Source organism: Podarcis filfolensis, assembly GCF_964270895.1.
Source record: "Podarcis filfolensis genome assembly, chromosome: 2".
Lineage (NCBI taxonomy): Eukaryota > Metazoa > Chordata > Lepidosauria > Squamata > Lacertidae > Podarcis > Podarcis filfolensis.
The window spans coordinates 9,520,788-9,548,621 of NC_139605.1; the positions used below are offsets into that span (position 1 = coordinate 9,520,788).

Consider the following 27,834-nt stretch of genomic DNA (forward strand, 5'->3'; position numbering starts at 1 on the left):
ATAAAATGGTGCCGTAGCTCTAGGTTCAAGCAAGAGGGCTGAAACGAGAGGTTTGGCTGATTATTTAAAATGGAATAGGTCCACTCTTCTTTGCTTCCAGTGTTCTTCTCTCACCCTCATTTCACTCCCCTTCTCAGACATTTCCTTCTTGGTTTCCTCTGGACCAAGGATGGGGAACCTGCAGCCCTGCATACATTGTTTTATTACTATTATGGAACATAATATATTTATATCACACCTTTTTCTTCAGGGAGCTCAAGCTGGCATACATGGTCCCCCCCCCGCTCCCCTGCTCATTTAAAACCTGCATATCTTTGCTAACAGATGAACTGTGTGATTCTTTTTTCTAATGAAACAAAGTTTTCTTCTTTTTAAATCATTTGGAACTGCCCCCCCTTTACTTTTACTCCCAACGGATGGAGATTTGTTTACTGTAACAGCCAAAACTCTGAAAGTAAGATATTCCCTTATTTGCAAAGCTAAGTGTCTGTGATTTATTCTAATCTAAGAATTTTCATGGGAAACATGTAAGGGCGGATGAGAGCAGATGTAAAATCTCACTCAAGTTTTAATGTACTTGAGCAATCGGCCATTGTGCTAACTCTGCTACGAGAGAGTAATCTTTTTCAAACCTCTTTCTCCAACAGTTAGGAGACCCTGCTTAGTGCCCTCCCAGAACTGCTATTCCAAAGTAGCTTAACATCACTCCCTCTTCTCAGGGAACTGCAGGGCTTCACCTACATAGGATTTTTACAGGAAGCAAAATATCAGTGTACTTGTGCATGGGATCTTGCAAAACATCTGCCTGTGTGTGCGACAGAGATCTTGCAAAATATCTGCCTTTGTGTGCCCATACACCAGGCCAGGCTTGGGTGGCGCTGTGGTCTAAACCATGAGCCTCTTGGGTTTGCCAATCAGAAGGTCGGCAGTATGAATCCCCGCGATGGAGTGAGCTCCCGTTGCTCTGTCCCAGCTCCTGCCAACCTAACAGTTCAAAAGCATGCCAGTACAAGTAGATAAATAGGTACCGCTGCAGCGGGAAGGTAAACGGTGTTTCCATGCACTCTGGCACTCATCGCGGTCCTCCGTGTGTCAGTAGTGGTTTAGTCACGCTGGCCACATGACCCGGAAAGCTGTCTGCAGACAAACACTGGCTCCCTCAGCCTGAAAGCGAGATGAGCGGCACAACCCTATAGTTGGATTTGACTGGACTTAACCATCCAGGGGTCCTTTACCTTTTACCTTACACAGGACCAGATATTTTCCAAGATCTCTCTCTGTCTCTCTCACACACAAACATAGGCAGATATTTTGCAACATCATGTGTGTGCACACAAGTTAAAACCTTCCTGTTAAAATCGAGAAGAGTTTCTGGCCAGGGTTGGGAAAGATCTGAATGCCCACTGGCTGCATTCTGAGGCTGTCCCTTTCAGGGCAGAAAGCGAGTCCAATGTGCTAATTCCAGGAGCTGGTGCGAAGGGGAGAGAGGTTCAAGGGGGCACATTTGGGCCTCAAGCCTGAAGTTTCTACCCCTGATTTAAAATCCCTAGATGGACAGCAAGCTGTGTGTTTTAATAATGACAGAACAGGCAAAAAGTTAATTGTTCATACAGGCAAAAGTCAGGGAAAACAATATACTTTCCCATGGTGGCGTGGCCAAAGGCAATATGGGCAGAGCAAGAAATGTAATTTTTACCGTTGCACAATAAGGGAGTTCAATTATCATCAACAAAAATTATTATTTATGTCGCCCACCTGATAAGGTTACCCCAGCTACTCTGGGCAGCAGCTTCCAATAAATTAAAACACTCTGTTTGTTCCAACCTGCACTGGCACCGCAGGGAGAAGGTCAGGATGATGATCCTGGTAATGATATAAAATGAAAATGAATAGTTGAACAGTTGGATTATTTACACGTAGGTAGCTGTGTTGGTCTGCCGTAGTCGGAACAAAATAAAAAAAAATCCTTCCAGTAGCACCTTAGAGGCCAACTAAGTTTGTTATTGGTATGAGCTTTCATGTGCATGCACACTTCTTCAAATACACTGAAACAGAAGTCACCAGACCCTTATATATAGTGAGAGGGTGGGGAGGGGTATTACTCAGAAGGGTGGTGGGAATGGGTGATTGGCTGATCGGTGTGGTAAACCTGTTGACGACTGTTAACAACTGCAATTGGTCTTAACAGGAAAAAGCAAATGGTGAGATGGCTAAAAATAGCTTTATCATGTATAACGAGATAAAAATCCAATGTCTTTATTCAGACCAGGTCTCGCCATGGTTTTAAGTTTGGTAATAAGTTGCGATTCAGCAACTTCTCTTTCCAGTCTATTTCTGAAATTCTTTTGTAATATGACAGCTACTTTGGGATCTTGTATAGAATGTCCTGGGAGACTGAAGTGTTCTCCTACTGGTTTCTCTGTCTTGTGATTCCTGACGCCAGATTTATGTCCATTTATCCTTTGGCGTAGGGTTTGGCCTGTTTCTCCAATATAGAGAGCTGAAGGGCACTGTTGGCATTTGATGGATTATTGGCCTGATCCAGCAGGTTCTTATTTCCTGAATTAAAAGGATGTCTGAGAGGGCCTCCTGTTTAAAAATTTATACAAAACAGCCACTAGAGGGCTCTTTTCGTATTTTCTCCTTTCCTAAAATCCAGAGGCGTTTTGTGCTGTTCCTGAAATTTCCTCCCTGTGTTGTGAAATGCAACACCAAGAGGGGCTGGGCTTCCCGTGAAGATGCTGCATCCGGTGAGAGAAATACAGGGAGAGGAGGGGGATTTTTTTCCAGAGGGGAAATGCACTGGAGATCAGGCAGGGAGAGCTCAGAGTCCCTTGCCCTTGCCTTCAACCAGGCCTTGGAGCAGATTTCAGGAGGGTTGGGGAGCATCAAGAGGCCACAATGGGAGATTTAAATTATTAGATGCTCTTGCTGATCTGGTTTTGATGCACAAATGCCTCAGTGGATCCCCCTCTGATGTAAAACCACAGAGCGTCGTGACACCTTCCAGACAATGTGAGCATTCTCCGCCTCCAATCCGTTACAGCTACGGAGCGGAGAAACACTTTGCACAAGCTCAGAGGCGCCCTTGGTGTCGTTCATCAAGGCACACCTTCCAGGGCTGAGCAGGGGGGAACTTGAAAGCAGTTGCTAGGGAGCTCATCCTCTGAAAGCCTCTATCAAATTTAAGGCATTGTCCAGAGAATTTGTGCCAGGGGGATATAGGAAGCCCTGAACACATATTTTTTAGATGCCCCTTTTATGATGAGACACGTAGAGAAACCATTGACCCCCTGCTGGTGAGGCTTGCTGACCTCGCGGTAAAGCAAAAATTCGATCTTCTCCTGTTAGGCAAAGACCACAAGACGACCCAGATTGTCGCCAGATTCTGCACACAGATCTGTAGGCGCAGACCATCCTCCGATTCAATCTAGTTTGTTAAGAAAATTCCCAAACCCAGATCCACGGGTGACTTTGGGTCATTTCTCTAAGGTAGCCTATTTTAAAGTTTTTATGTGTTTATATCCCTATCACACTTTTACACTTAAAATCCATTGTTGTATCTTGTTTTAAATGTTTGTTTTGCTATTGGGATTGTTGTTCCATTTGTGTTTTTCAAGCTGGTCTCTGAACGTAAAAAATTGCATGTCATGTGAAGGCTTTGTCTGTTTTGGGAAGGGCTGTGGATCGGTGGCAGAGAACCTGCTTTGCATGCAGAAGGTTCCAGGTTCAGTCCCTGTGATTTCATGTTCCTCTGTCACTCCCAATACCATATACTTCTGTTTCTCCTCTGCTTAGAAAATGCACGTCTATCTCTGCCCCTTCTGAATTTGCCAGCTGCTTCTCTTTGCTGCAGATCCGGGTTGTCCACCTTAGTTCACTCTGGAACTCCAACCCTGAAAGGAGAATGACTGACACAGAGGAAGCGCAGGTAGGGACCCACCAAACGCCTCCTCTTTCCTTCCCAGCAGTGGTGGCTGGTGCCCCTTGGGACAGGTAGGGCGGAAGACCAGGAGCCCAACAGTAGGCGGTGCCAGAGAGCCAGTGACCAGCAGAGCCACTAATTCTAATGGTTTGTCCCCATCCTCCTCCTCTCTTCTAGAGGGCAAAACTGAGGACCAGCCTCCCTTAGTTTCTAGGAGTACATCTGAGGTTATAATTTATTATATTTGTCAGACGCTTTTCTGACAGAGTGACTCAAAGCAGCTCACGTTAATTGTTATAAACAGTGCTTTTTTCTAAAAAAAATGTTTAGGGGTACAGTGGTACCTTGGGTTAAGAACTTAATTCGTTCTGGAGGTCCGTTCTTAACCTGAAACTGTTCTTAACCTGAAGCACCACTTTAGCTAATGGGGCCTCCTGCTGCCGCCGCACGATTTCTGTTCTCATCCTGAAGCAAAGTTCTTAACCCGAGGTACTATTTCTGGGTTAGCGGTGTCTGTAACCTGAAGCATCTGTAACCCGAGGTACCACTGTACTCTCATTTTGACTCAAGAAAATCACCATTTTATAGTTCAAATCGGGAAAAATAATTACAGTAAATGAACAAAAGTACAAAGATTCACAAAATGTTTAGGGGTATGCATACCCCTGTGTCCCCACTCCCCAAAAAAGCACTGGTTATAAACAAACGAAGAGTACAGCTCTAGTCTATAATTAAAAGGCAGACTCACTGATCCTTCCTCACAAGAGGGGCCACAATGCCACCTTTCAATTTATTGATTTTATTCTATTCATATCCCACCTTTTTCTCCATGGAACTCAAGCTTCTCATATAATGCCCACAACGACCCTGTGAGGTGGGTTAGGCTGAGAGTGAGTGACTGGCCACATGGGGTTTCGAACCCTGTTCTCCCAGGCTTTAGTGTGACGCTGTAACCACTACTCTCTGGGTAAAGATAAAAGGTTTTGCTGGTGCTTAAAGAGAACTGAAGGTCACACCAAGCATACCTCCCTGGGAAGAACATACCACAGGCTGGGGGTGGGGGCTCACCCATAGCTGTCAACGTTTCCCCTTTTTTAAGGGAAATTCCCCTATTCCGAATAGAATTCCTCACAAGAAAAGGGAAAAGTTGACAGCTATGGGCTCGCAACTGAAATGGCCTGTTCCTGCCACCCTCCCGACCTCTCATGGAAGGGGGCACAAGAAGAAGTTCCTGAGATGGTGATCACAAATCTTTTCAACACACACCTAGAAACGTAATGTGTGAAAGCAACATGCTTGTGTATTGCAGCAGCACCAAACCTGCCTTTACACCCACCCACACCCTGTGTGCTTAATTTCTAAAAATGAAAGATTGATTTGATTTTTCCATTCTGCTTTTTCCAGCAACAAACGTTGCGCTCAAAGCAGCTCACAATAATCACAAAAGCACCGCAGAACAGCAAAACATTGCAAACTCTGTACTATTTCAATCGCGGCAGTTTTAAGGTTTCAAAACGTGCCTCCTTTCACCCCTTTTGTTACAGGATCATCTGGTTTTCCTGACAGGAGAGGGAGACGTCAAAATCGAGGAAGAAAAAAGCTGCGAAGAGCTACAGGTATGCATCCGTTAGCCACCTGCTTGAGTGAGAAGGAAAGAAAGGAACTTCTTCACACAGTCCATCATTAATGTGTCAAACTCCCCACCACATGGTGAGGTAACAGTTGCAGGCATAAGAAGCTTTAGGAGCGGGTTCTGACAGTTTATTTTTTTAAATGATATTTATTCAAAATTTCATCAATACATAAACGAAAACAAAAAAAAAACAACAGAAAAATACAGCAAAAAATAAAACAAAAAGAAAAAAACCAAAAAAGAAAAAAGAAAAATACAAATTTACAACTTTTCATTTGCTTATTTCTTGAACTTCCTCACACCTCCCTTTTATTCTAGTTTAATTCATTATTCCAGCAAATTCTTCCCATGTTTCTCAATTTTAATTTACATAATTAATCTTCACAATCTATCTTGTTTATTAATTCAACATAACCTTTCCCTCTTTTAATTTAATCTGTAATTCAATTTACCTTAATCTCTTTAACCTTATCTTATCTTAAAAATCTTAAAATTTCAAAGTTTACGTCATATTCATTCATATCTCCTTAAATCATTTCTACTAAAGCCAATTTAATTCGTTTCCGGCATATTTGGTGTTTCATTAATGTTACACTGATTCTAAAATTAACAAAAGAATTTTCCTTGATATCTCTAATTTTTATCCAACGTCCCTTCTTCCTGGTTTCGGGTCATGTCAGTCCTTTCAGTCCATTACTTCCAGTCCATCAATCTGGTGTTCTAATATCTGAGGCCCTTAAGTCTCTTCTAGGCCCCTTCTGCACGATTTCTTGTCCTTATTTGCGCTTACACACTTCTTTGTCTGTTGTTGATTTCTTAGGGAGTGGGTCTCCAGAGGTTTCCATCCAGTAATAGTTTCCCTTTTCCTCTGTCATACTGGCCCCTTCCCCCCAGTCCCACTCCCTGTCATCTTTGTAGTCCAAAAAATATTTCTCCAAAAGATAGTTATTCACCTGTTTCATAGTCCCTCTAGATTTAAGAGCTTCATTTACTTCAAACCCATCCCAGCACTCTCCAAGTTCAATCTTCCAGCGCAGTAACTTTTGTTCCTGCAGGACTTTGAATCCCTCCTTTTGTGTTGTTTGAGGAGTAATTGCTGCCTCTTCCTTCTTCATCTGCCCTTGGAATTGTCTTGTCAAGCCAGTTTCTTGAATTGGTTGTTGTGTAACTTCTTGATCCTTATTCCCTGTTAAATCATATTCACTGGCGACAGCACTCATCAAATCCAATTTTTCATGCATCAAATTCATTTTGTCCTGCAGCTGCTGCAGCAGGGCATTTGTCATACCAAGGGCAGACACCAAACATTCCTTCCAACTCATTTCTGTTCAAGGTCAGACAGCAAATCCCACGATCCAAAAACTTGCAGCTGTAGATCCCAGGTAAACAGCAATAACAAACTGACAGGCTCCCTCTAGGGGATACAATTTGTATCCACTTTTTTTTAAAAGTATCCAACAAAGAAAGTTACTTTCGATTTCAAGTCCTTTCAATTTTCAAATACTTTGTATCTTTAAAATACAGAAATGCAGAAGGTAGTGTTGAAGTTAATTTGTTTCTCTTCTCTTTTTTTTACCTATCTGTCAAAATACTCCACTTTCAATCAATGGACGTCACAAGCAATTTCTGTCCCGACACCCCGTCCCCAGGTTTGGGACGATGGAAACTTAGATTCCTTTACTCTCCTCCTGCAGGATTAGACAGTCAAATTCCCCCCCCCCTTTTCTCCTGCTTTCCAAGGGGGTTTTATTGGTTGTAAATGCAGGAAATTTCCAACTTTAAAGCAGTTTTCCAGGCTATTAGGTTGCAAGGTCTTTGCTTCAATCTATATACAAAAAGTGGAAGGCAGACTTCCTGTTTAAACCTTCCCGCTTGTGCCTAATTCAAAAGTTTTGCAAATTTCTTGATCCAATTCTCCATTTTTACTCACGGGTACTTGATTTAGAGTCCGAATGTCATCAGGAAAAAGTCAGCGCTCTCCGGCGATGGCTGCGCGGCTTCCCTCCATGGAAATAGCGCTCGGTTTGCAGCACCGCGCTGCTCACCCCACTTCACTCCGGAGCCCCAAAAAGGGGTTTCCTCGTGAGTAGGGGAGGCGCTCTTGGTGCTCTGCCGAACCCCACGTTCCCAGGCTTCTCCGCCTGGGATTTCTAGCGGGTCCCTGCCTTCGCCACGGCGGGAAGACCCAATTTCCACGGAGCCTGTTCCTCCGATCGGAGGAACTCCGCCATTCGCCGTTGGCGCTGACTCGGAAGTCGCGGGTTCTGACAGTTTAGAGCTCTTTGTATGTTTTCATGACACAGCATATGAGGAAAAAGGGCTAGGAGGGAGGAGGAGAAACCAAGATCCGCTAAAAGGTCTTTCACCAGCCACAAACCCTGGTGAGAAGCTAGAGTCTTTTCCCAGTGGACTATTTTAATCACAGTGGTTTTAACGTTTCAAAATGTGCCTGCTTTCATTCCTTTTGTTACAGGATCATCCGGCTCACCTGGCAAGAGAAGGAGACATCAAAATCAAGGAGCAAAAGAGAAGCGAAGATCTGCTGGTAGGTACCTGTGAACCACCCACTTGAGTGGGAAAGAAAGAAATCATTAATGCATGGAACTGCCCGCCACATGGTGTGGTGATGGTCACAGACTTGAGTGGGTTTAAGAGCGGATAACACGAGTTCATGGGGACATAGGAAGCTGCCTTATAGTGAGTCTGGCTGTCTGTCATGGATGCTTTAGGTGAGATTCCTACATTGTGGGGGGGGTCGACTAGATGACCCTTGGGGTCCCCTCCAACTTTACAATTCTATGATTCTGTCAGTCAAACCAAATTGGTCCAGCTTCAGTGACTGGCAGCATTTCTCCAGGGCTCCAAGCAAGGAGTTCATTCCCAGCCCTTTCAGGAGGTGCTGGGATTTGAACCCGGGACCTTCTGTGTGCAGAGTAGATGCTCTGCTACTGAGCTACAGCCCTTTTGGCGATTGGCAAGGTGGGCAGCCCCAGCCACCTGTCAAAATGTTCTGTGGAAGGTCAGGCTCTGAGCCACTGGCTGGATACTGTTCCCCTACCCCTGTGCTAAACCATGGCTTATCAAACTGTGGTTTGTTTAAGAATGGTTTGTTTCATCATCCGAAGCATGAATAAAAACCATTGGTTATAGTTTGCATTAGTCACGCCTGTGAACCTGCAGTTCCCTGAAAACAACACACTTCCCCCAAAAGCCACTTTCCGAAACCTCAGAGCACTTTCAACAGCCCATCAGGATGCTATCCCACCTTGAGGTTCCTGCCAGCTGTTGAACAGATAATAATAATAATAATAATAATAATAATAATAAAGTAAAATTTTATTTATATCGGGTGGCGCTGTGGTCTCAACCACAGAGCCTAGGACTTGCCGATCAGAAGGTTGGTGGTTCGAATCCCCACGACGGGGTGAGCTCCCGTTGCTCGGTCCCTGCTCCTGCCAACCTAGCAGTTCGAAAGCACGTCAAAGTGCAAGTAGATAAATAGGTACCGCTCTGGCGGGAAGGTAAACGGCGTTTCTGTGCGCTGCTCTGGTTCGCCAGAAGTGGCTTAGTCATGCTGGCCACATGACCCGGAAGCTGTACGCCGGCTCCCTTGGCCAATAAAGCGAGATGAGCGCCACAACCCCAGAGTCAGCCATGACTGGACCTAATGGTCAGGGGTCCCCTTACCTCCCCAGCCGAAGCCGGGGTCAGAGCAGCTAACAACAATAAAAGTAACACAGCATTCTAAAATCAATTCATTCTAAAATCAATTCAAAATCAAATTAATGGCAGCCATTGGGCTAGAGTTCTGTGAGGATTACCAAAGGAGGGGGTCAGACTGTGCCTTGGCCAAAGGCCTGGTGGAACAGCTCTGTCTTGCAGGCCCTGTGGAAAGATGTCAAGTCCCGTAGGGCCCTAGTCTCTTGTGACAGAGCGTTCCACCAGATCGGTGCCACAGCCAAAACAGCCCTGGCTCTGGTTGAGGCCAGCCTAACCTCTCTGTGGCCCGGGACCTCCAAGATGTTTTTGTTTGAAGACCATAAGGTCCTCCATGGGACATACCAGGAGAGGCGGTCCCGTAGGTACGAGGGTCCTTCCAGTGGCTCCAGCAGAAGCAGAGGCAGCTGCCTTGTAGTTCACTGGTCCACCCAGCTCAGTATTGTCTACACGCGCTGGCAGCAGCTCTGGTTGGCCACTGTGAGAACAGGATGCTGGACTAGATGGGTCTTTGGCCTGATCCAGCATGCCTGGTCAACGCTCATAGGCCTAGGGATTCTCTGATCTGTGGGATCTCCTCCTAAGCTCACCGTCCCCCTTTCTATCATCTTCTCTTCTGGCAGAGAGAGATCGAAGCAGAGAGGATGAAGATTGTCAAGGAGTGGAAGGAGATGCACCAGGTTCTTGATGAACAGCAGCAGGTCCTGCTGAGCTGGCTAAAGAACGAGGTTCTCCGAGTCTCCAGGGAAACCTCCCTCCACAGTGAACCAGGAAGGGAAAAGGCACAGCAGCCGTTGCTGGTAGGAAGAGTGTTGCAAAAATGAGGTTGTAGTGAAAATAATGTTGCATTGCCCAACAATGCTCCTGCTGTTGATTAACAGCATACCTGAGGCCCAGTATACCTGAAGGAGCATCTCAACCCTCATCCCAGCCCTCAGCCCAGACACTGAGGTCCAGCACCGAGGGCCTTCTGGCAGTTCCCTCGCTGCGAGAAGTGAGGTTACAGGGAACCAGACAGAGGGCCTTCTCAGTGGTGGCGCCCGCCCTGTGGAACACCCTCCCATCAGATGTCAAGGAAATAAACAACTACAGTGGTACTGCGGGTTACAGACGCTTCAGGTTACAGACTTTGCTAACCCAGAAATAGTAGCTGATTTCACCATTTCATCCTGAGTATTCCATTTCAACAGCAAGTTATACATTCTTGACAAGTTCTTAGTTTTGGGGTCTAACACTTCTGTTTCCAATTTTGATTTTTCCACCTGGAAGCCAATTTTCTTGTCCAAATTGTAAGCCTCCATTATTTGGTAATAATGAAGCCAGTCTCACACTTTGTTTTTTAGTTTTTCAAAACTCTGCAGTTTTAATCTATCTCCCTCTTGTTCCAAAATTTCCCAATATTTTGCCCATTTGGCCTCCATATTGAGCTTTTTCTGAGCCTTCGCTTCCATCGGTGACAACCACCTTGGAGTTTTATTTTTGAGTAAGTCCTTATATCTTATCCAGATATTAAACAGTGCTTTCCTGACAATATGGTTTTAAAACGCTTTATGTGCTTTGACCTTATCATACCACAAATATGCATGCCACCCAAATACATTTATTGAAACCTTCTAAGTCCAGAATGTCTGTGTTTTCAAGAAGCAGCCATTCTCTCAGCCAGCAAAATGCAGCTGATTCATAATAAAGTTTAAGGTCTGGCAGGGCAAATCCACCTCTTTCTTTAGCATCAGTTAATATTTTAAATTTTATTCGGGGCTTCTTGCCCTGCCAGACAAATCTAGAAATATCTCTCTGCCACTTCTTGAAACAGTCCATTTTATCCAAAATTTGCAATGTTTGAAACAGAAACAGCATTCTTGGCAATACATTCATTTTTATCACAGCAATTCGGCCTAGCAGTGATAGCTTCAGATTTGACCATATTTCTAAATCCTTTTTCACTTCCATCCAACATTTTTCATAATTATCTTTAAATAAATTCACGTTCTTGGCAGTCATATTAACCCCTAGGTATTTCACTTTCTTAACCAGTGTTAATCCTGTCTCCTTCTGAAACCTCTCTCTCTCAGTCACTGTTAGATTTTTCTCTAGAACCTTAGTTTTCATCTTGTTCAACTTAAATCCCGCAACCTGACCAAATTCTTGAATCAACTCCAATACTCTTTTAGTACTAGACTCTGGCTCCTGTAATGTCAATACTAGATCATCTGCAAATGCTTTCAATTTGTACTGTTTAGCTCTGACTTGTATACCTTTAACCAATTGGTCCCTTCTAATCATATTTAAGAGAACCTCCAGGACCGATATAAAAAGCAATGGGGAAATTGGGCAACCTTGTCGTGTTCCTTTCTCTATCTTGAATTCTTCTGTCACTACATTATTGACAATTAATTTAGCCTTTTGTTCTGAATAAATTGCACCTATACCATTTCCAAAGCCTTGACCAACCCCCATCCCCTGTAAATTCTTCTTCATAAAACTCCAAGAAATATTGTCAAAAGCTTTCTCCGCGTCCACAAATATCAAAACTGCTTTGGTATTAATATTCACTTGTAGTTTTTCTAAAATGTTAATTATATTTCTCGTATTGTCAGACAAGTGTCTGCCCGGGAGAAAGCCCGCTTGATCTTTATGTATCTCTTCTACTAATACCTTTTTTAGCCTTTTAGCCAAAATATCTGCAAAAATTTTATAATCCACATTAAGCAAAGATATGGGGCGGTAGTTCTTAAGCTGTGTCTTCTCAGACTCTGTTTTCGGTATAAGTGTAATATAAGCTTCCTTCCACGACTCTGGTGCTTTTTCCCTTCCAATATTTCATTGCAAACTTCCTTTAAAGGTTGTACTAACCATTCTTTCAAGGATCTATAATATCTTGAGGTAAAGCCATCCGGCCCTGGAGATTTACCCAATTGCATGTTCTGAATGGCACCTTCTACCTCCTGCTCCGTTATTTTGTAATTCAACATTAACTTATTTTCTTGAGAGATTTTTTGTAGTCCATTTGTTTTCAAAAATCGATCAATGTCAATTTCTTTCTACGTCTCTTGTGTATATAATTGTTTAAAGTACTTCTGGAAGCACTTTCTAATCTCCACTGGATTCTGTATATTCTTTCCTTCCACTTCCAAATTTGTAATGGTATTGAGTTTTTGTCTTTTTTTCATTTGCCAAACCAGCAGTTTCCCACATTTATTTGCCGATTCGAATGTCTTTTGTCTCATCTGTTTAATTTTCCATTCTATTTCCTGGTTCGTCATTTTCATATATTGTACTTGATATAACTTTATCTCTTTCAGAATCTCCTGCGACTTTGGTTTCGCTCTCAATTTCTTCTCTCCTTCCTTTATTCTCTCCAGAATCTTATTTTTTTTTCTCATTTTGAGCTCTCTTCTTAATTGCATTCTGTTGTATCAGGAAACCTCTCATGACCGCTTTACTTGCATCCCAGATTACTCTTTTTTCAACAGTAGTGTTCATATTTATTTCAAAATAATCTCTCAAGGTTTTTTGGGCCTTCTTAGTCACTTCTTCGTTCCTAAACAAAGTGTCATTCATCCTCCATCTAAAGGAACCAATTGGTGTTAGTTTCATTTCCATCTTCACAGTATTATGGTCGGAGCAGGTTTTAGGGCAGATTTCCACTTTTCTTGTCTTCAGAGCCAGCCCTCTAGTTACCCAAATTTGATCAATTCTTGTCCATGTCATTTTGGCTTCAGAGAAGAAAGTTCCCTCTCTTCCCAAGGGGTTCTTTATTCTCCAAATATCAACTAAGTCCATATTGTCAGTCATGTCAAAAAAGGTTTTTGGTAGTCTACCATCCTTAGTAACTACCTGTCTCTGTGCCTTGTCCATATTTGTAGACACCACTCCATTCATGTCCCCCATCAGAATCATATTGTATTCCATATAGTCCATCAAAGTCTCATGTACCTTCTTAAAAAATTCTGATTTTCCCTCATTTGGTGCATAAACACCTACTATCAAGAATTTCTCTCCTTGTGATTGAATTTCAGTTGCAACAAATCTTCCTTGGTCATCTTTAAATATAAATTTTGGTGATAGGCTCTCCTTTGCATAAATTACTACTCCTCTTTTTTTAACTTTATCTGATGAAATAAATTCCTGGCCCAGTCTTTTATTACTCAATACTTTCCTATGCAGCCTTATCACGTGTGTTTCCTGTAGGCAAATCAAGTCCAATTGTTATTTTTTTAATAAATGAAAGACTCTTTGCCTTTTCTGAGGGGAGTTGAGTCCATTCACATTCCAGCTTAATAGTTGCAGTGCCATGATGTAGTTACTCTGATTTTCCTCCAACAGCGCCCAATGCTTGCTCTTGTTCTGTCGGTGGTGTTGGTGTCACTTTCTCTGGACAGTCCAGTCCAAAAGGTAATCTTGCTACGTCCAATATTCCTCTTTTTGGTGATCTTCTGTCCAATGCTTTTTGTTCTGGTCCTCTATCTGGTGATCTTCTGTCCAATGCTCCTGGCTCTTTTCCAGGTTCTTTCTGCAGGTCTTCTCCGTAGTCTTTCAGAAATTTTTCTTTATCCTCTACTGATCTTATTTTTATCTTTCTTCCTTTAAAACTAAAGGATAGGCCTTGGGGAAATTCCCACCTGAAGATGATTCTATTCCTTCTCAGCAGGACAACCAAATCTCCGTAGTTGGACCTAAGGTCCAAAAGGTGTTTCGGGATATCTTTGAATATTTCCACTCTTGACTGCTGTATTGCCAAAGTCTTCTGGTAGTGCAGACCCAGAATTTTATCTCTCTCCTCTTTAGATCGGAGGGTAATCAAACAATCTCTTACTCTATTCTTCTTCCCTCCTCTTCTAAGTCTAAAAGCACTCACGATTTTAAATTCTTCTTGATCCAAATCCAGATCCCAAAAATCTGCAAATTCCTGCGTGAGAAAGTCTATCAAACTGTCCTTCTCCAATTCAGGCATACCTCTGATCCTCAAATTCGCCTGTTTTTCCTTAAGTTCAATCATAGAAGGCGTCGACTTGTGGTCCTCAAGTTGCCTCTGTAGGTCTGGAACTCTCTTTGTTTCCAGTTGTGTTATTTTAACTTCCACGGCAGCAGCTTTTTCCTTGGCTTCCTCTGCGGTCTGTCAGATCAAAGTAGATTCCTGTAACAATTTCTCAATAGTTTCTGTATTAGTATTCACCTTTTGTCCCAAACTATTTATACTTTCTGTATTTAAGTCAATTTTATTGGTTGCGGCATCCACTTTTGCATTTGTCGCATCGGCTTTTTTATTAAGCTGTTCCAATGAGTCATTAATCTTACTCAATGCAAGCGCTAAAGCTTCTTCTGAAGACATTCCTCTTGGCTTAGATTGTGTAAGTACGGCCGCAGATGAAGCAGAAAGGCCAGATGCTGATGCTCTTCGCTGCCAAGATTTCCCAGACCTTGCTGTTTTGTCTGGGAGTGACGAATCTACTTTTTCTTTCCCATCTGCCATAACACTTAAGAAAAAGTTCAAGGTCAATCCCACGGCCACACAGTTTATCTTAGAAGTGGAAAATTTCCCTGCTCCAACTGTTGTAATAATTTCAGAAACTTCCTCTAGGGGGAAACACTTGCAGTCTGAACTTATTTTAATACAAAATAACGCCTTTTAAACCCCCAACTCAAACAAGAAAGTCAGTTTCAATTTTCAGTTACTTTTCAGTTACTTTCCCTTCTTATTGTCTATTGGCAGCGGTGGATTTTAGCTTCCTTCCCTCTCTCTTGGCGCTAACCCGGAAGTCCCAGGTGAAACATTTTATTTTGCCCATACCAGCCAGGCAGCGTAGGGTGTTCAAAGTCAGGGGTGCAGTTATCTGTCCCAGACCTGGTGTCATGTAAGGGAAACAGCCTTGGAGGCAAAATTAGGACCCCTCTGACTGACGGTTGAATCTGCCATGAACATGCTGGCTGTAATATGCAGCGTTTTCTTCCTGTTTGTTTCTGATCAAGTTTTAGGCTGCGTGCACACGGTATCTTTAAAGCACATTCAAAGCACATTTCCCTTCTCAATGAATTCTGGGCGGTGCAGTTAACCCCTCGGAGGGGTACAATTGCTAGGTACTCTTAACAAACTACAGTACAGTAGTACCTCAGGGTAAGAACTTAATTCGTTCCAGAGGTCCGTACTTAACCTGAAACTGTTCTTAACCTGAAGCACCACTTTAGCTAATGGGGCCTCCTGCTGCTGCCGCGCCGCCGGAGCACAATTTCTGTTCTCACGCTGAAGCAAAGTTCTTAATCTGAGGTACTATTTCTGGGTTAGCGGAGTCTGTAACCTGAAGCGTATGTAACCTGAAGCGTATGTAACCCGAGGTACCACTGTACCTGTCATTCTTTGAGAGAAAGAATTGGCTTCAAATGGCTCTGCCTGTCGTGCGCAGCAGAACAAGAATCTTCTCTGATAAACTCCATAAACTGTTCTTTTCATCTTTTCTTTATTGCAGGGTTTACACAGCACTGGCAGCAGGTGAGCTCTGAATTCAATTTTACTAGCTCCTGCTATTGGGTAGCAATCTTCTCTGAACTATGAGGTGCTGGGATCAGTGGGTGGGGGAGGAATTTGAGGGAGAGCCCACACTCAGCTTTTTTGAGGTTCTTATACTGGGGGCAGCCAACATGATTTCCTTCAGATGCTGTGGCACTCCAGCTCCCACCACCCCTGACCATTGGCTGTTCTGATTGTGGGCTCATGGGAGTTGGAGTACAATGGCATCTTCCTGACTACCACCTGCACTATAAATTGAAAGCTGTATCATCACACTTTAAGCAGTAATGGCTCCCCCTTCCCAAAGAATCCTGGGAATTCTAGAAGCTTCAATCTTTGTCAGTGTGAATCGTTTGGCCTGGATCCAAGAGGGCAGTTCATTAATGTTTAGCCTTCTCTTCCTCCAACAGCAACATCTATTCTTTCTTTCTTTTTCACAGAGATGATACATTCTTCCCGAAACCACAGCCGGGTTTGGGGGAGCTGGAGCAGAAGCTGAGCGATTTCTCCCACAAAAGGGCTGCGTTTCTGGAAACACTGCTGGCGTTCAAAGGTGAAGAAGGGTTTTGGTTGCACCCTGGCATGTGTTCCCCCACCCCCACAGTAAAGTTGAGCTCAAAGCAGCTCATGAAAATAAGAAGGTTTTTCAAACCTAGCAAACGGCATTTTCATCCATGTAATAGCATCTTTTAAAAAATGACATGTAAGTAAAGTGAAAAGAAACAGTTCACAGTTGTATGCAAAGAAGACCCATTGGAATTAATGCAAAGGGCTACGGCCCCTTCCGCACCATATATTTAAAGCTGTATCATACCACTTGAAGTAAGCATGGCTTTTCCCAAAGATGATGATGATGATGATGATGATGATGATAATAATTTATTATTTATACCCCGCCCATCTGGCTGAGTTTCCCCAGCCACTCTGGGCGGCTAACAATCAAGTGTTAAAAACAATACAGCATTAAATATTAAAAACTTCTCTAAACAGGGCTGCCTTCAGATGTCTTTTAAAGAGAAGATAGCTGCTTATTTCCTTCACATCTGAAGGGAGGGCGTTCCACAGGGCGGGCACCACTACCGAGAAGGCCCTCTGTCTGGTTTCCTGTAACCTCACTTCTCGCAATGAGGGAACTGCCAGAAGGCCCTCGGTGCTGGATCTCAGATCCTTGGGAAGTGTAGTTTGCTAAGGGTTCTGAGAGTTGTTGGGGCACCCCTGTTTACCTCACAGAGTTACAACTCCCAGAGTTCTCTGGGAAGAGAAGATTGATTGTTAAATCACCCTGAGAACTGTTGTCTGCTGTTTGTCTGTCACCATGCCACAGATGGCGAAGGGTGTGGAGAGGTTCTTCTCCTTTATGTCCTTCAGGGCAGTTATCCTCGACTGCTTTCAATACTGTTTGTGCCTGAAAAGGTTTTAAGACAGACCTACTGACCTGTTTCCAATCTGAGCGTGTTCCCTAATTTCCTGTTAAAATCTTGTGACTGTTTATACAGCACATGATCCGGTTTTAATTTTTTGTCCAGCTTTTGTTGTCCCCCAAAAACCCCACCAGCAAGTCTGAAGGGTTCCTGAGAGATAAAGAAACTGCAAAATGGTGCAGGCTGTTAATTGTCTAATTTCCTTCCCTAGAAAATCTGCATCTGGAGTTGAAGAAGAATGGAGGTACATGCCCACTTTAACATACATAATTTTTTATATATGGATACTAGATGCCCTCAGTTATATTTTACTGCCTGAAGGGAAGGATTATAGTATATAAGCACATTTATAGTTCAGCAAAGTTTCATGAAGATAGGAACACAGGAAATTGCCTTATACTGAATCCAAACGTTAGTCCATCTAACTCAGCATTTTCAACACTAATTGGCAGTGGCTCTCCCGGGTTTCAGACAGTGAGTCTTGAAGTACAGGTGGGTTCCCATGAGGCAAGACACAGTGATCACAGCAAGAACCTTTGTTGAACTACATTATCGGATAACAGGGGCAAAGCAACTGCTTATATACATTTGTGAAGGCCTGGGCCACTCCCACTCCCAACGTGATTGGCTGTCTAAACTTCCAAGCTGCAAATCATGAATCAGAGTTTAAGGGCCAATGGCAGAGGCCCAAATCCAGAATTGTTCCGTGATTGGATATCATGTATCAAATCAGAACACAGGAGCTCAGAATCCTTAGTCCAGACTCAAGCTGAGGCAAACACAGACCACTGAATACATAACAAGTTTCTCTCAGCCCGACTTGGGATGCCCTTGGGGACTGAAATTGGGACCTCGCGCATTCAAAGTAGTTGGTCTGCTTCTTAGCTACAGCCTTTTGCCATAATGATTTCAATCACACAATCAATCAGATTTTGCTGCATAACAGTATCCAACTTGCTTTTCTCTCTAGCAGGAGAAGGGCAGGTGAGCAAAATGGAGGATGAGAAACTTCCTGAATCGGAAGCAGCTTCTGAGGGTGAACATGGCTCAGAAAGAGAGCAGAGGAAGTGTCTGGACAAAGGGGAGGCGGGGAAATCTGTTCCCTGTGAAGAAAACAACTGTGACCTTGATGGGCACAAAATTCAGCCAAGAACGCAACAGGTCAAGAAGCAGAAGGTGTGCGGCTTGTGCAGGAAGAGCTTCAGCCAGAGGTCAAACCTTATCACACACCAGAGAACCCACACGGGCGAGAAGCCATACAAGTGCGCAGATTGCGGGAAGACCTTCCGCTTCCGCTCCAACCTCATTACGCATGAGAGGATCCACACAGGGGAGAAGCCCTTCAAGTGCCCGCTTTGCGGCAAGGGCTTCAGCAACCAGTCGGGCCTCTTCAGCCACAAAGGGACTCATCAGGAAGAGAAGCCATACAAGTGTGCTGAGTGCGGCAAGGGTTTCAGCAGGAGACCGGGCCTCATTGTCCATGAGAGAACCCACACAGGGGACAAGCCGTACAAGTGCCCCGACTGCGGGAGAAACTTCAGCCAGATTTCGGGCCTGATCGCGCACGAGCGGAGCCACACGAAGGAGAAGCCGTTCAGATGCGTGGTTTGCGACGAGTGCTTCAGCCATGCCTCTCACCTTGCTCTGCACGAGATGACCCACATGGAACAGAAGGCATTTGAATGCCTGGACTGCGGGGAAAGCTTTGGCCGGAAGCTGGACCTCACTGCGCACCGCCGGAACCACACAGGGGAGACATCGTACGAGTGCGTGTACTGCAGGAAGCGCTTCAGCCAGCGGCCAAGCCTGCGTGCCCACGAAAGAACCCACTTGAAGAACCTCTACTCATGTGTTGAATGCGGGAAGAGCTTCCGGAGCAGCTCCAACCTGAAGTCCCACAAAAGGACCCACATCGGAGACAAGCCCTACAAGTGCTCAGTGTGTGGGAAAAGCTTTAAGTGGAGCTCCAACCTCATTGCCCACGAAAGGGCCCACACAGGAGCAAAGCCTTACATGTGCTCAGACTGTGGGAAAAGCTTCAAAGGGAGCTCAGATCTTAGCAGACATCAGAGAATCCACACAGGAGAGAACTTGTGAGCAGCCCAATTATTAGGAAAAGTTCTTTTAAGTAAATAGTGGTTTTGCATAGCACTCTTTGTTCCCTGTTTGATGGGTTTGTTGTTGTTGTTTTTGTTGCTGCTGCTGCTGCCGACAGGCATATGTGAGTGTTGGTGTATGTTGTTATGGGATGGCATCATTATAAAATGGTGCTGTAGCTCTAGGTTCAAGGGCTGAAACCAAGGTCTGGCTGATTATTTAAAATGGATTATGTGCTGACACTGACAATGGTGTCTTCAGAATCTTACATAGCAGGAAATAAACATACAGATACAAACCAAGGTGCAGATTAAGTTTTGTTCCCACCCAGGGGACACAGTTTACACAAAGGGGGGGAAATCATTCCAATTTCCAGGTGGCACGTTAAATGCATTTGTTACATACAGAGAAAAGCGATTTAATTTATGCGGTCTTGAAACATTGAAATAAAGGCATTTTTTCCACATTTGTGCAGCATGAATGGATTGTTTCCTTTATTTGACAGCGTTTAATACGAAGTTGTCAGGCAGCTCCAACTCTAGGGGCCCAGGCCACCCCACCCCCCATATTGAGGGGGCCTGGTGCAACATCAACACATGAAGCTGCATTGGCCTGCAGAGCATCTCCTGATGCTTCGGGGACCGGCAGGGCCTTGCAGAAGGATGGACTGGACGAAATGTGTGTGACATTGTGCACTGTGTGCCACCCCCCTTCCCCCAACCTTGGGGGCAACCCAGAGCCACTGGAAGTTAGCAACCACAATTGGAACCCTGCAGGTTTGAGGCTCGATGCTGTTTTGGTAGGCAGGTCTTGTTAAACTGTTTCCCTGTTCTATGGCAGCTCCAGGCAGGCTCTGCAAAAGAGGCTGAGCAGGAACTTGACAGCTTGGAAGCAGGGTTCTATCCTAGGAAGTGCAGGGAAGGAGTTGAGGTGTCATCAGGCGTTTATTTATTTACGTGCCCTGGAGCTGGTGAAAATTCTTATATCACTTGTAAGAATTAAACTGCAGCGCTGCATTTGTGCAGGCTTGAACACTTGAGTGCAGAAACATTCCAAACAAACACATACACAGAGATATCCAGGTTTCTAGTCCATAAGGCTGAGAGGGTTGCCTTGAAAGTAGGTTATTGAAATCTCCAGAGCCAGCTGACCTGAGCTCTGATCTTAAATTTTCAGTCACTCAGATCACATGTAAAGAGCAGCAATAAGATGGTGTGTGATGTGTATTCTAAACCTGTGCACACTTACTTAGAAGTAAGCCCCAACCATTAAGTTTGATACAACCCACTCCCACATGATTTTTCCCCCTAGCAGACTTATGGCTGCTTGAATTGTTAACTATTTGCCTCATCTGCCACAATCAAGCAAGCAGCATCTACTCTTTCTTCTTTTTTAAAGGTGGCAGCCAAGGTTGCCAACTGATAGAAAGGAAAGCATCTGGTCCCTGCTCTGGTGCCTTGAACCACAACATCTGCTGCTGACAGCAGCCTCTGGAGCTCTGCATGGCGCATGAAGGGTTACGCTGATAGAGATCCGCAGGCGTGATGCCTAGATCAGCCAGGCCATTTGAGAAGCTGATGAAGCCACTTCCTGTCCCCACCTTGCCCTTTCCTTGGGGGAAACTGGGGGTTGCTGCTCTCAGCTTGCAGGGAGAGGTGAGCTAAAGGGGAATTTAGGAGGGAGGGGCCATTTGCAGAAAAGTTGGGAGAAACTGATAGAAAATCCCAGGAGACCGAGGGCGTCAGTGGCTGCAAAAAGGACATAGGAAGCACCTTTGTACCGAGTTAGACCAACCAAGTCTGGTAACTGCTTTCCAGGATTTGGGGAGAGGGTGGTAGGGAGGAGGGAGGGTGGAAAATCTCTCCTGGATTGGGGAGGGGAATGCAAAAGTATGGAAGAGGAAGCGTTGGGTCCTGTAGTCAAAATCAGCCCTCTCATTTCTGTTGCATACTGTTGCATATACTGTTGATCCTGTTGTTTAATGCATAAAGCACTCTTCATGCTTTTTAAACCACTGCATGGCATCTGGAGGGGAATTCAACAGGTGCGACCTTCTTAATTGCCTCTCTAAGCTTGGGAAGCTCTGCCTGTTGAATTTCTGCCTGTCTGGAAATGTTGAATACATGGGGCGCTTTTCAGTTGCTGTTGTTGTTTTTCAGTTGGCAAACTCATAGCCGACTGCCGTTCAGACAAGGGCATCTTTGAGTAAATGCAGAGTGGCAGAAGAGACTTGTGGCAACCTTTGAAAGCTAACAACAGTGTACACACGGGCAAAATGCAAAAAGTACTGCCTGTGACAAGTATATGCAATTATAGATGAAATGACACAGTTAATTCTTCACAACAACAGTAATTGTTGATAATGCAATCGTCGTAAGTATTGTTATTAACATTGGAAGTGGGACAGAAAACCACTGGGTTGTTGCTAGCTAAGTCTACAAGTTCACTATTTAAAGCGGTATCGTCCCACTTTAAACAGTCATGGCTTCCACCAAAGAATCCTGGGAATTGTAGTATAACTGCAAAGCGTTATACGTAGAGCTGCCTCTGAAGATGGTTTGGAAACTTCAGTTGGTGCAGAATTCAGCGGCCAGGTTGCTCACCAGAATCAGTTAGTTTCTGGGCCCAATTCAAAGGGCTGGTTTTGACCTACAAAGCCTTAAATGGCTCAGGACCGCAACACCTCAAGGACTGCCTCTTCCCATATGGACCTACCTGGACCCTGAGATCATCTTCTGAGGCCCTTTTTCGTGTGCCTCCTCCTCCAGAGGTTCGGAGGGTGGCAACACGAGAACGGGGCCTTCTCTGCAGTGGGTCCCTGTCTGTGGAATTCTCTCCTCCCAGGGAAGTTCGCCTGGCGCCTTCATTAAACACCTTTAGGCGTCTGGCAAAAACGTTTCTTTTTTACCAGGCCTTTGGTTGACCTGATCAACATCCTATACCCTTTTAAAATGTGGCTTTTTTGGTTGGGGGGTATTATTGGGAAATTTTTATTTTTATTTTATATATTGTGATCTTTTTTGTGACCTGCCTTGAGACCTACGGGTATAGGGTAGTATATCAATTCAATAAATAAATAATAGTTTCTTAAGAGTGCTGAGAGTGGTTAGGAAAGTCCCCTTTCCAGAGTGCTTTAACAATCAATCCATCATCCCAGGGAGCTCTGTAAACTGGAATTCTGTGAGTGGAATAGGGGCCTCCTAACATCTCAGCACTATGAAAGAACTGCATTTCCCAAGATTCTTTGCAGGAAGCCACGGCTATTTAAAGTGACACGATACTGCTTTAAATGTATAGTGTAGATGTGGACTTAAGTTATATTTGGAGTAAAGGTAAAGGGACCCCTGACCATTAGGTCCAGTTGCGGACAATTGGCCGAGAGAGCCGGCGTACAGCTTCCGGGTCATGTGGCCAGCATGACTAAGCCGCTTCTGGTGAACCAGAGCAGCGCACGGAAACGCCGTTTACCTTCCCGCCGGAGCAGTACCTATTTATCTACTTGCACTTTGACGTGCTTTCAAACTGCTAGGTTGGCAGGAGCTGGGACCGAGCAACAGGAGCTCACCCCGTCGCGGGGATTCGAACTGCCGACCTTCTGATCGGCAACTCCTAGGCTCTGTGGTTTAACCCACAGCGCCACCCGCGTCCCTTACTATATTTGGAGTAGGCCCTTTGAAATGAATAAACCTAAGTTTGTCCTTTTGATTAATGTCAATGGGTCTACTCTTAAGTAGCACTAACACCACTGACAGACTTGCGCTCTTTTTGTGTACAGATCCTCGGTCTAATCCGTCTGTGCTTCACGTCGCTGAAGGAAATGGCCGAAGGGGAGAGGATAGCCAATCTGAAAACAGAGGAACAGGATCCGGCAGGCCCCAGGTTATGGGATGGCATGGAGGAAGGCACAAGCGAAGGCCCACCAGTTAAAAATTTGGTCTGCGGAGCCAAGTTGGTTTTGACGGAGGAAGCGTCGCAGCGGGTTAAGCAGGAACCGAGCGAGGGTGTGCTTCAGCAATGCTGGGAAGGCCAATGGCAGGCCTTCCTGAAGGCCGTGCGTTCCCCTTGCTTGGGAGGGATCAAACTGCAGCTGCCCCGGCCTGCACCAAGGGAAGACATCAATGAATGTCAGGTCACTTCTGAGGGAGTGGCCAAAGCTGGCCAGTGGCCCCGAGGAGAAAGCGGCGATGAGATCCTGGACTCCTCTGGAGAACAAGTCAAAGTAGAGGTTCTGGACAAGGCCCCCGTTGACTTGGAGGTGCGACGCAGGCATTTCAGGCAGTTCCGCTATGAGAAAGCCAAGGGCCCCCGAGAAGTCTTGAGCCGACTCCGGGAGCTTTGTCGCCGGTGGCTGAAGCCAGAGAGACACACCAAGGAGCAGATCCTGGAGCTGGTGGTTCTGGAGCAGTTCCTGGCCATCCTGCCCCAGGGAATACAGGGTCAAGTCAGGGAGCAGGACCCAGAGACCTGCACCCAGGTGGTGGCCCTCGTGGAGGATTTCCTGACGAGGCAGGAAGTCCAAGATGCCAGGAGTTGGGATCAGCAGGTAAGGTCTGTACGCTGCCAACAGCATCTTGAGAGCACCATTTGTTGGCTACCCCGGCTTAGATGTTTTGTGTACAATCTAGCAGTAGACGTGTTTTGTTAAATAAAAGTGGATCAATGGGACTCCCGGTGCTGTTTCAGGTGCTGAGGCCTTCTGGAGAAACGGCTGCGAATTCCTGTGAGGCAAGCCAGGTTCCTCCCAACTTGTGGAAAGGGCAGCTCTGCAGAGCGGCTGGTCAGGGAGAGGACAAAACTGCAGACTTGACAGGTAAGGAATCTCCACGCATGGAATATACTTGATGCTTTTCAACCCCTGGGGAATTTCCCCCTTCAGGAATTTCCTCGTCTCCCTTGTTTCTTAAGCCCAGCTCTCGCTGAGGTGGTCTGCCTGCATCAGTTCAGACCATGTGCCAGACAAAATAAAAAAAGAGGAAGCGGCTTCCTTTTTAAAAATTTGTTTTCATTTATTTACAATATTTCTTTATTTATTAGATTCCATTTCTGAATCTGTTCCCCCAAAAATATTTACGCGATGTTACAGTAAAAGCATTACCATTAAAACAGTTTATAACAATTCCATACATAAAAACAATTTTTAAGGCTACCAGGGGGGCGGGAATACCCCAAAACTTAAACGTTACATACCTCATAATTTAATTACTACTTCTGTTGTGCTCGTAAGTCACTTTAAGTCATTTTTATGAGAAAAACAATTAGTAAATATTCATAATAATAATAAATTATATATTCACAATAGCTTTTAATTGTTTTATTGTATGATACAGCAGTATACAACTATTTTTTTATAAATAAAAAATAAAGTTATATTACATGTCTAATTAGAGACATTGTGGTTATCAGTGCTGTCCAGTAAACAACACTGTAATATATTAAGACAATACCTACTTATGTTCTAAACATTATTCTTTGAAAACATCATATTTAGATTATTCCTTTCTGATAATGTCTTAATTTATTTTACTGTGTTAAAGGTTTTTTCCCCATCTTGTCACAAAACTATCACGCCTCTGTTCCCTTCCCTGCCCCCGCCCTTAACTCTAATCTAATGAGTCAGTTTAGCTATTGTAGCTGTGTAAAAATGGACACAATATGGGAACTGCTCATTTGACCATTGTTTACTGTTGCAGGTGACCGGCAAGTGCATGAGAAGGAGGGGATAGGCCTTCAAAAGGAACGTTCTGAGCAAGTGGAACCAAACGATGCAACCTTGAGAAGAGAAAAAGGTTTCAAGAAGTATAGGAAGGGAATAACATTTGGGAGTCAGCAGGAAGCAGAAAGAGAACCAAAGAGAACTGTTCCCTGTCTGGAGGATAACGAGGATGGGGAAGAAAACAGGGTCCAGCCTCATGACAGGCAAACAACCTGTGTGGATCCCAAGAGAAGCTTCAGGCCCACTCTTAACCATCAGAGAATCCCCACTGGAGAGAAACCCTATAAGTGCTCTTTCTGTGGGAATAGCTTCACTCGGACGTGGGACCTCCTGGTACACACGAGGATCCACACCGGGGAGGCCCCATATAAGTGCTCCTACTGTGGGAAAAGCTTCAGCCGCGGTTCACTCTTCAGGGAACACGTGAGAACCCACACGGGTGAGAGGCCCTACAAGTGTTCGCACTGCGGGAAGAGCTTCAACCGGAAACGCTACCTTATCACTCACGAGAGAATCCACACGGGGGAGAACCCGCCTCTGTGCCTTTATTGTGGGAAAAGCTTCTCTCAGAGGGCCAGCCTCATTGCCCATGAGCGGAGCCACACAGGGGAGATCCCGTACAAATGCAGTCACTGTGACAAAAGTTTCTCCCAGAAGTCCAAGCTCGTCATACATGAGAGGACCCACACGGGAGAGACTCCCTTCAAGTGCCCTGAGTGTGGGAAAAGCTTCAGCCAAAAGGGGAACCTTAGGACACACATGAGAATCCACACCGGAGAGAAGCCTTTCAAATGCCTGCTTTGCATGAAAAGCTTCTCTCAGAGGGCCAAACTCCTTGTACATGAAAAAATGCATTCCGAAGCATTTGGTACAACGGAGGGGACTACGTCGGTTTTGTAGGAGAATTGAGGTTAAGACAAATTTGTGAGAGGATAAACTGCATGACTCTGAACGCCAGTGGTTGGGGAATGATTTCGGGGAGCTTGCTTTGTCCTGCTTTGGGGCTTCTCATTGCGGCATCTGCTTGGCCATTGTGAGGAACAAGATTCTCACGAAGATGGGCCTTTGCTCTGATCCTGCAGGATTCTTCTTGTGTCAATTTTGAGCTGGAAATTTCCCCCATGAAAATTTCACCTCCTTCTCCTGGGTGGCAATAGGTAGAGCACAGGCGGCTATGGCCATTGGCTGTGCTGGGTGTTGCTGATGGGACCTGGCATCCCAATAACCCGTGGAAGCTCCTCGCCCAATCTCCTTGATCCCCAGCCCCTGACCTGTTGAACCAAACTAGACTTGATGGGAGTATATTGTGCTCCAGGAGGCTTGGCTTGGTCAGAATCTAGTGTATACTTCCAAAGTAGTGTACACTGGCTGCCCCAAAGCATCCTGGGAACTGTCATTTTAGGACATTGACAGCTTCTATGAACCCCCTCACAGAACTACCATGCCCATAGTTTTCTGCCAAGAGGGACTGAGTGTTTAAAATACTCAGGGGATTGTAGGTCTGCGAACGGGAGGGAATACCCACACTACACAGTACGACATTTTGTGGCAGGCGCCACGTCTGGTTTAGCCACTTATGGGCATAGTAGTGTGGTATGGCTTGTGGGTGTGAGGGGCTGGTAGTCCTCCAGACGATATTTGGACTTCCAGGGCTGCCGCTGAGTCAAAACAGTGGTGCTGCTTCACCCTCAACGAGTTCTGCCCCACACACCTGCTGAGGGTGACTCCCTGTGCCCCCCACAAATGACACTGCCAACTCCAATGGTGCCATTCCTCCCCCCCCCCCAAGACAAAGGGAAGAAAATGGAGACTGAAAAGGCTGCGGCGGATGGGGCACAATGGAGTAGGCCGCAACAGTGGCAGATCAGGAGAATGGTTCACTCCTCGTGGGCCTGGATCTTCTGCCCCACCTCTGAGCCTCCTATCCTGAGGCAAGACTCATGGATGGGGCAGCCCTCCCATCTGCCCCTAGGCAGCATAACCTGCAGTTAGGCATTATGGAAACTAGGAGCCACAGCTGGAGGGCTGCAGATTCCCCGTCCCTGGCTTAAAGATACTTCCATACAACAGGCATAACAAACACTGCTTTTCCCCAGTCCAGACACCTCAAACTAATAGCTTTTATTTCCATTAACCTGACCACTGGTATAGTGTAAGTCAAGGATGGGGAACCCCTGGCGCCCCAGATGTTGCTGGACTCCAGCTCCCATCCTCCTTGATCATTGGCCGTGGTGGCTGCAGGGGCTGATGGGAATTGGAGTCCCAGCACCATCTGGGGGGCCAAAAGGTTCCACAGACCCTGATCTAAAGTGATTTGAGCTCTGGAAATGTCAAAGTAAAGCTTCTGCTTCTTAGCGTTCTGCCTCAGTTCTCCACCCACGAGATCCAAGGAAGCTGAACGCAGAAAGATTTGGGGCACGTAAACGAAAGTACTTGGTCACACACCATTGGCAAGGGCCGTGTTACCTCATAAATTGGCACTCGGGTGGTGCAAAGCGAAGAGTTTAAAGCAAAGTTGTTCAACGAATCACATTCATCAAATAAATGTGAATAGAAAAAGAAATATTCTAAAGGGAGGAAAGACAATCTTTGTTCTGAGATTATTCATATATATGAGGCATTTCAGGAATGCCTCTCGAAAGATGGCGCTTGCTGTCTTCAATTTTTATATGCATGCATTGAGCATAATAAAAGCATTTATCTAAACTGGCCTTACTATTAGCTCAGCATTTATTTTAAGCTTCCAGTCCTGTAGACTTTTCTCCCCATTGCTGGCTTCTGCCTCTTAGGGGAAACCCAACGCTCCACCACCCAATGTTGTCA

The 27,834-nt window shown here is 45.1% G+C and overlaps 4 protein-coding genes across 9 annotated transcripts in view; all 4 read left to right on the forward strand.

Annotated features, from left to right (window-relative positions):
- LOC310756497 (tigger transposable element-derived protein 1-like) overlaps positions 1 to 27,834 on the forward strand; it is a 796,241-nt gene that overhangs the window by 202,604 nt on the left and 565,803 nt on the right. The window lies entirely within an intron of this gene.
- LOC310757094 (uncharacterized protein) overlaps positions 1 to 27,834 on the forward strand; it is a 508,648-nt gene that overhangs the window by 198,430 nt on the left and 282,384 nt on the right. The window lies entirely within an intron of this gene.
- On the forward strand, positions 75 to 19,760 carry LOC310756714 (uncharacterized protein). 6 transcript variants are annotated; one of them, XM_083601324.1, is made up of 10 exons: positions 2,356 to 2,750; positions 3,352 to 3,492; positions 3,857 to 3,931; positions 5,470 to 5,541; positions 8,032 to 8,103; positions 9,899 to 10,075; positions 15,740 to 15,762; positions 16,221 to 16,333; positions 17,413 to 17,445; positions 18,175 to 19,760. In XM_083601324.1, exons 1-10 carry the CDS (start codon positions 2,739 to 2,741, stop codon positions 19,296 to 19,298), a joined length of 1,842 nt encoding a protein of 613 aa, XP_083457450.1. In that variant the 5' UTR covers positions 2,356 to 2,738; the 3' UTR covers positions 19,299 to 19,760. The 6 variants fall into 6 exon arrangements, with proteins under 6 accessions (XP_083457451.1, XP_083457450.1, XP_083457452.1 ...); XM_083601325.1 differs by lacking the exons at positions 2,356 to 2,750; positions 3,352 to 3,492 and adding an exon at positions 75 to 454 and having other exon boundaries at positions 18,172 to 19,760; XM_083601326.1 differs by lacking the exon at positions 3,352 to 3,492 and having other exon boundaries at positions 2,358 to 2,750; positions 18,172 to 19,760.
- LOC310756695 (uncharacterized protein) lies at positions 20,821 to 27,722 on the forward strand. Its single transcript, XM_083601284.1, has 4 exons — positions 20,821 to 20,953; positions 23,074 to 23,841; positions 23,982 to 24,108; positions 24,989 to 27,722. Exons 1-4 carry the CDS (start codon positions 20,843 to 20,845, stop codon positions 25,909 to 25,911), a joined length of 1,929 nt encoding a protein of 642 aa, XP_083457410.1. The 5' UTR covers positions 20,821 to 20,842; the 3' UTR covers positions 25,912 to 27,722.

Bases quoted from the DNA above. Each gene is read 5' to 3' on its own strand.
- LOC310756714 (XM_083601324.1), top strand. The intron at 3,932-5,469 runs GTAGGGACCCAC...CTTTTGTTACAG, and splicing joins CTGACACAGAGGAAGCGCAG to GATCATCTGGTTTTCCTGAC. The intron at 17,446-18,174 runs GTACATGCCCAC...TCTCTCTAGCAG, and splicing joins GGAGTTGAAGAAGAATGGAG to GAGAAGGGCAGGTGAGCAAA.
- LOC310756695 (XM_083601284.1), top strand. From the start codon at position 20,843: ATGCCTAGATCAGCCAGGCCATTTGAGAAGCTGATGAAGCCACTTCCT. The intron at 20,954-23,073 runs GTGAGCTAAAGG...TTTTGTGTACAG, and splicing joins CTCTCAGCTTGCAGGGAGAG to ATCCTCGGTCTAATCCGTCT. The intron at 23,842-23,981 runs GTAAGGTCTGTA...GTGCTGTTTCAG, and splicing joins CCAGGAGTTGGGATCAGCAG to GTGCTGAGGCCTTCTGGAGA.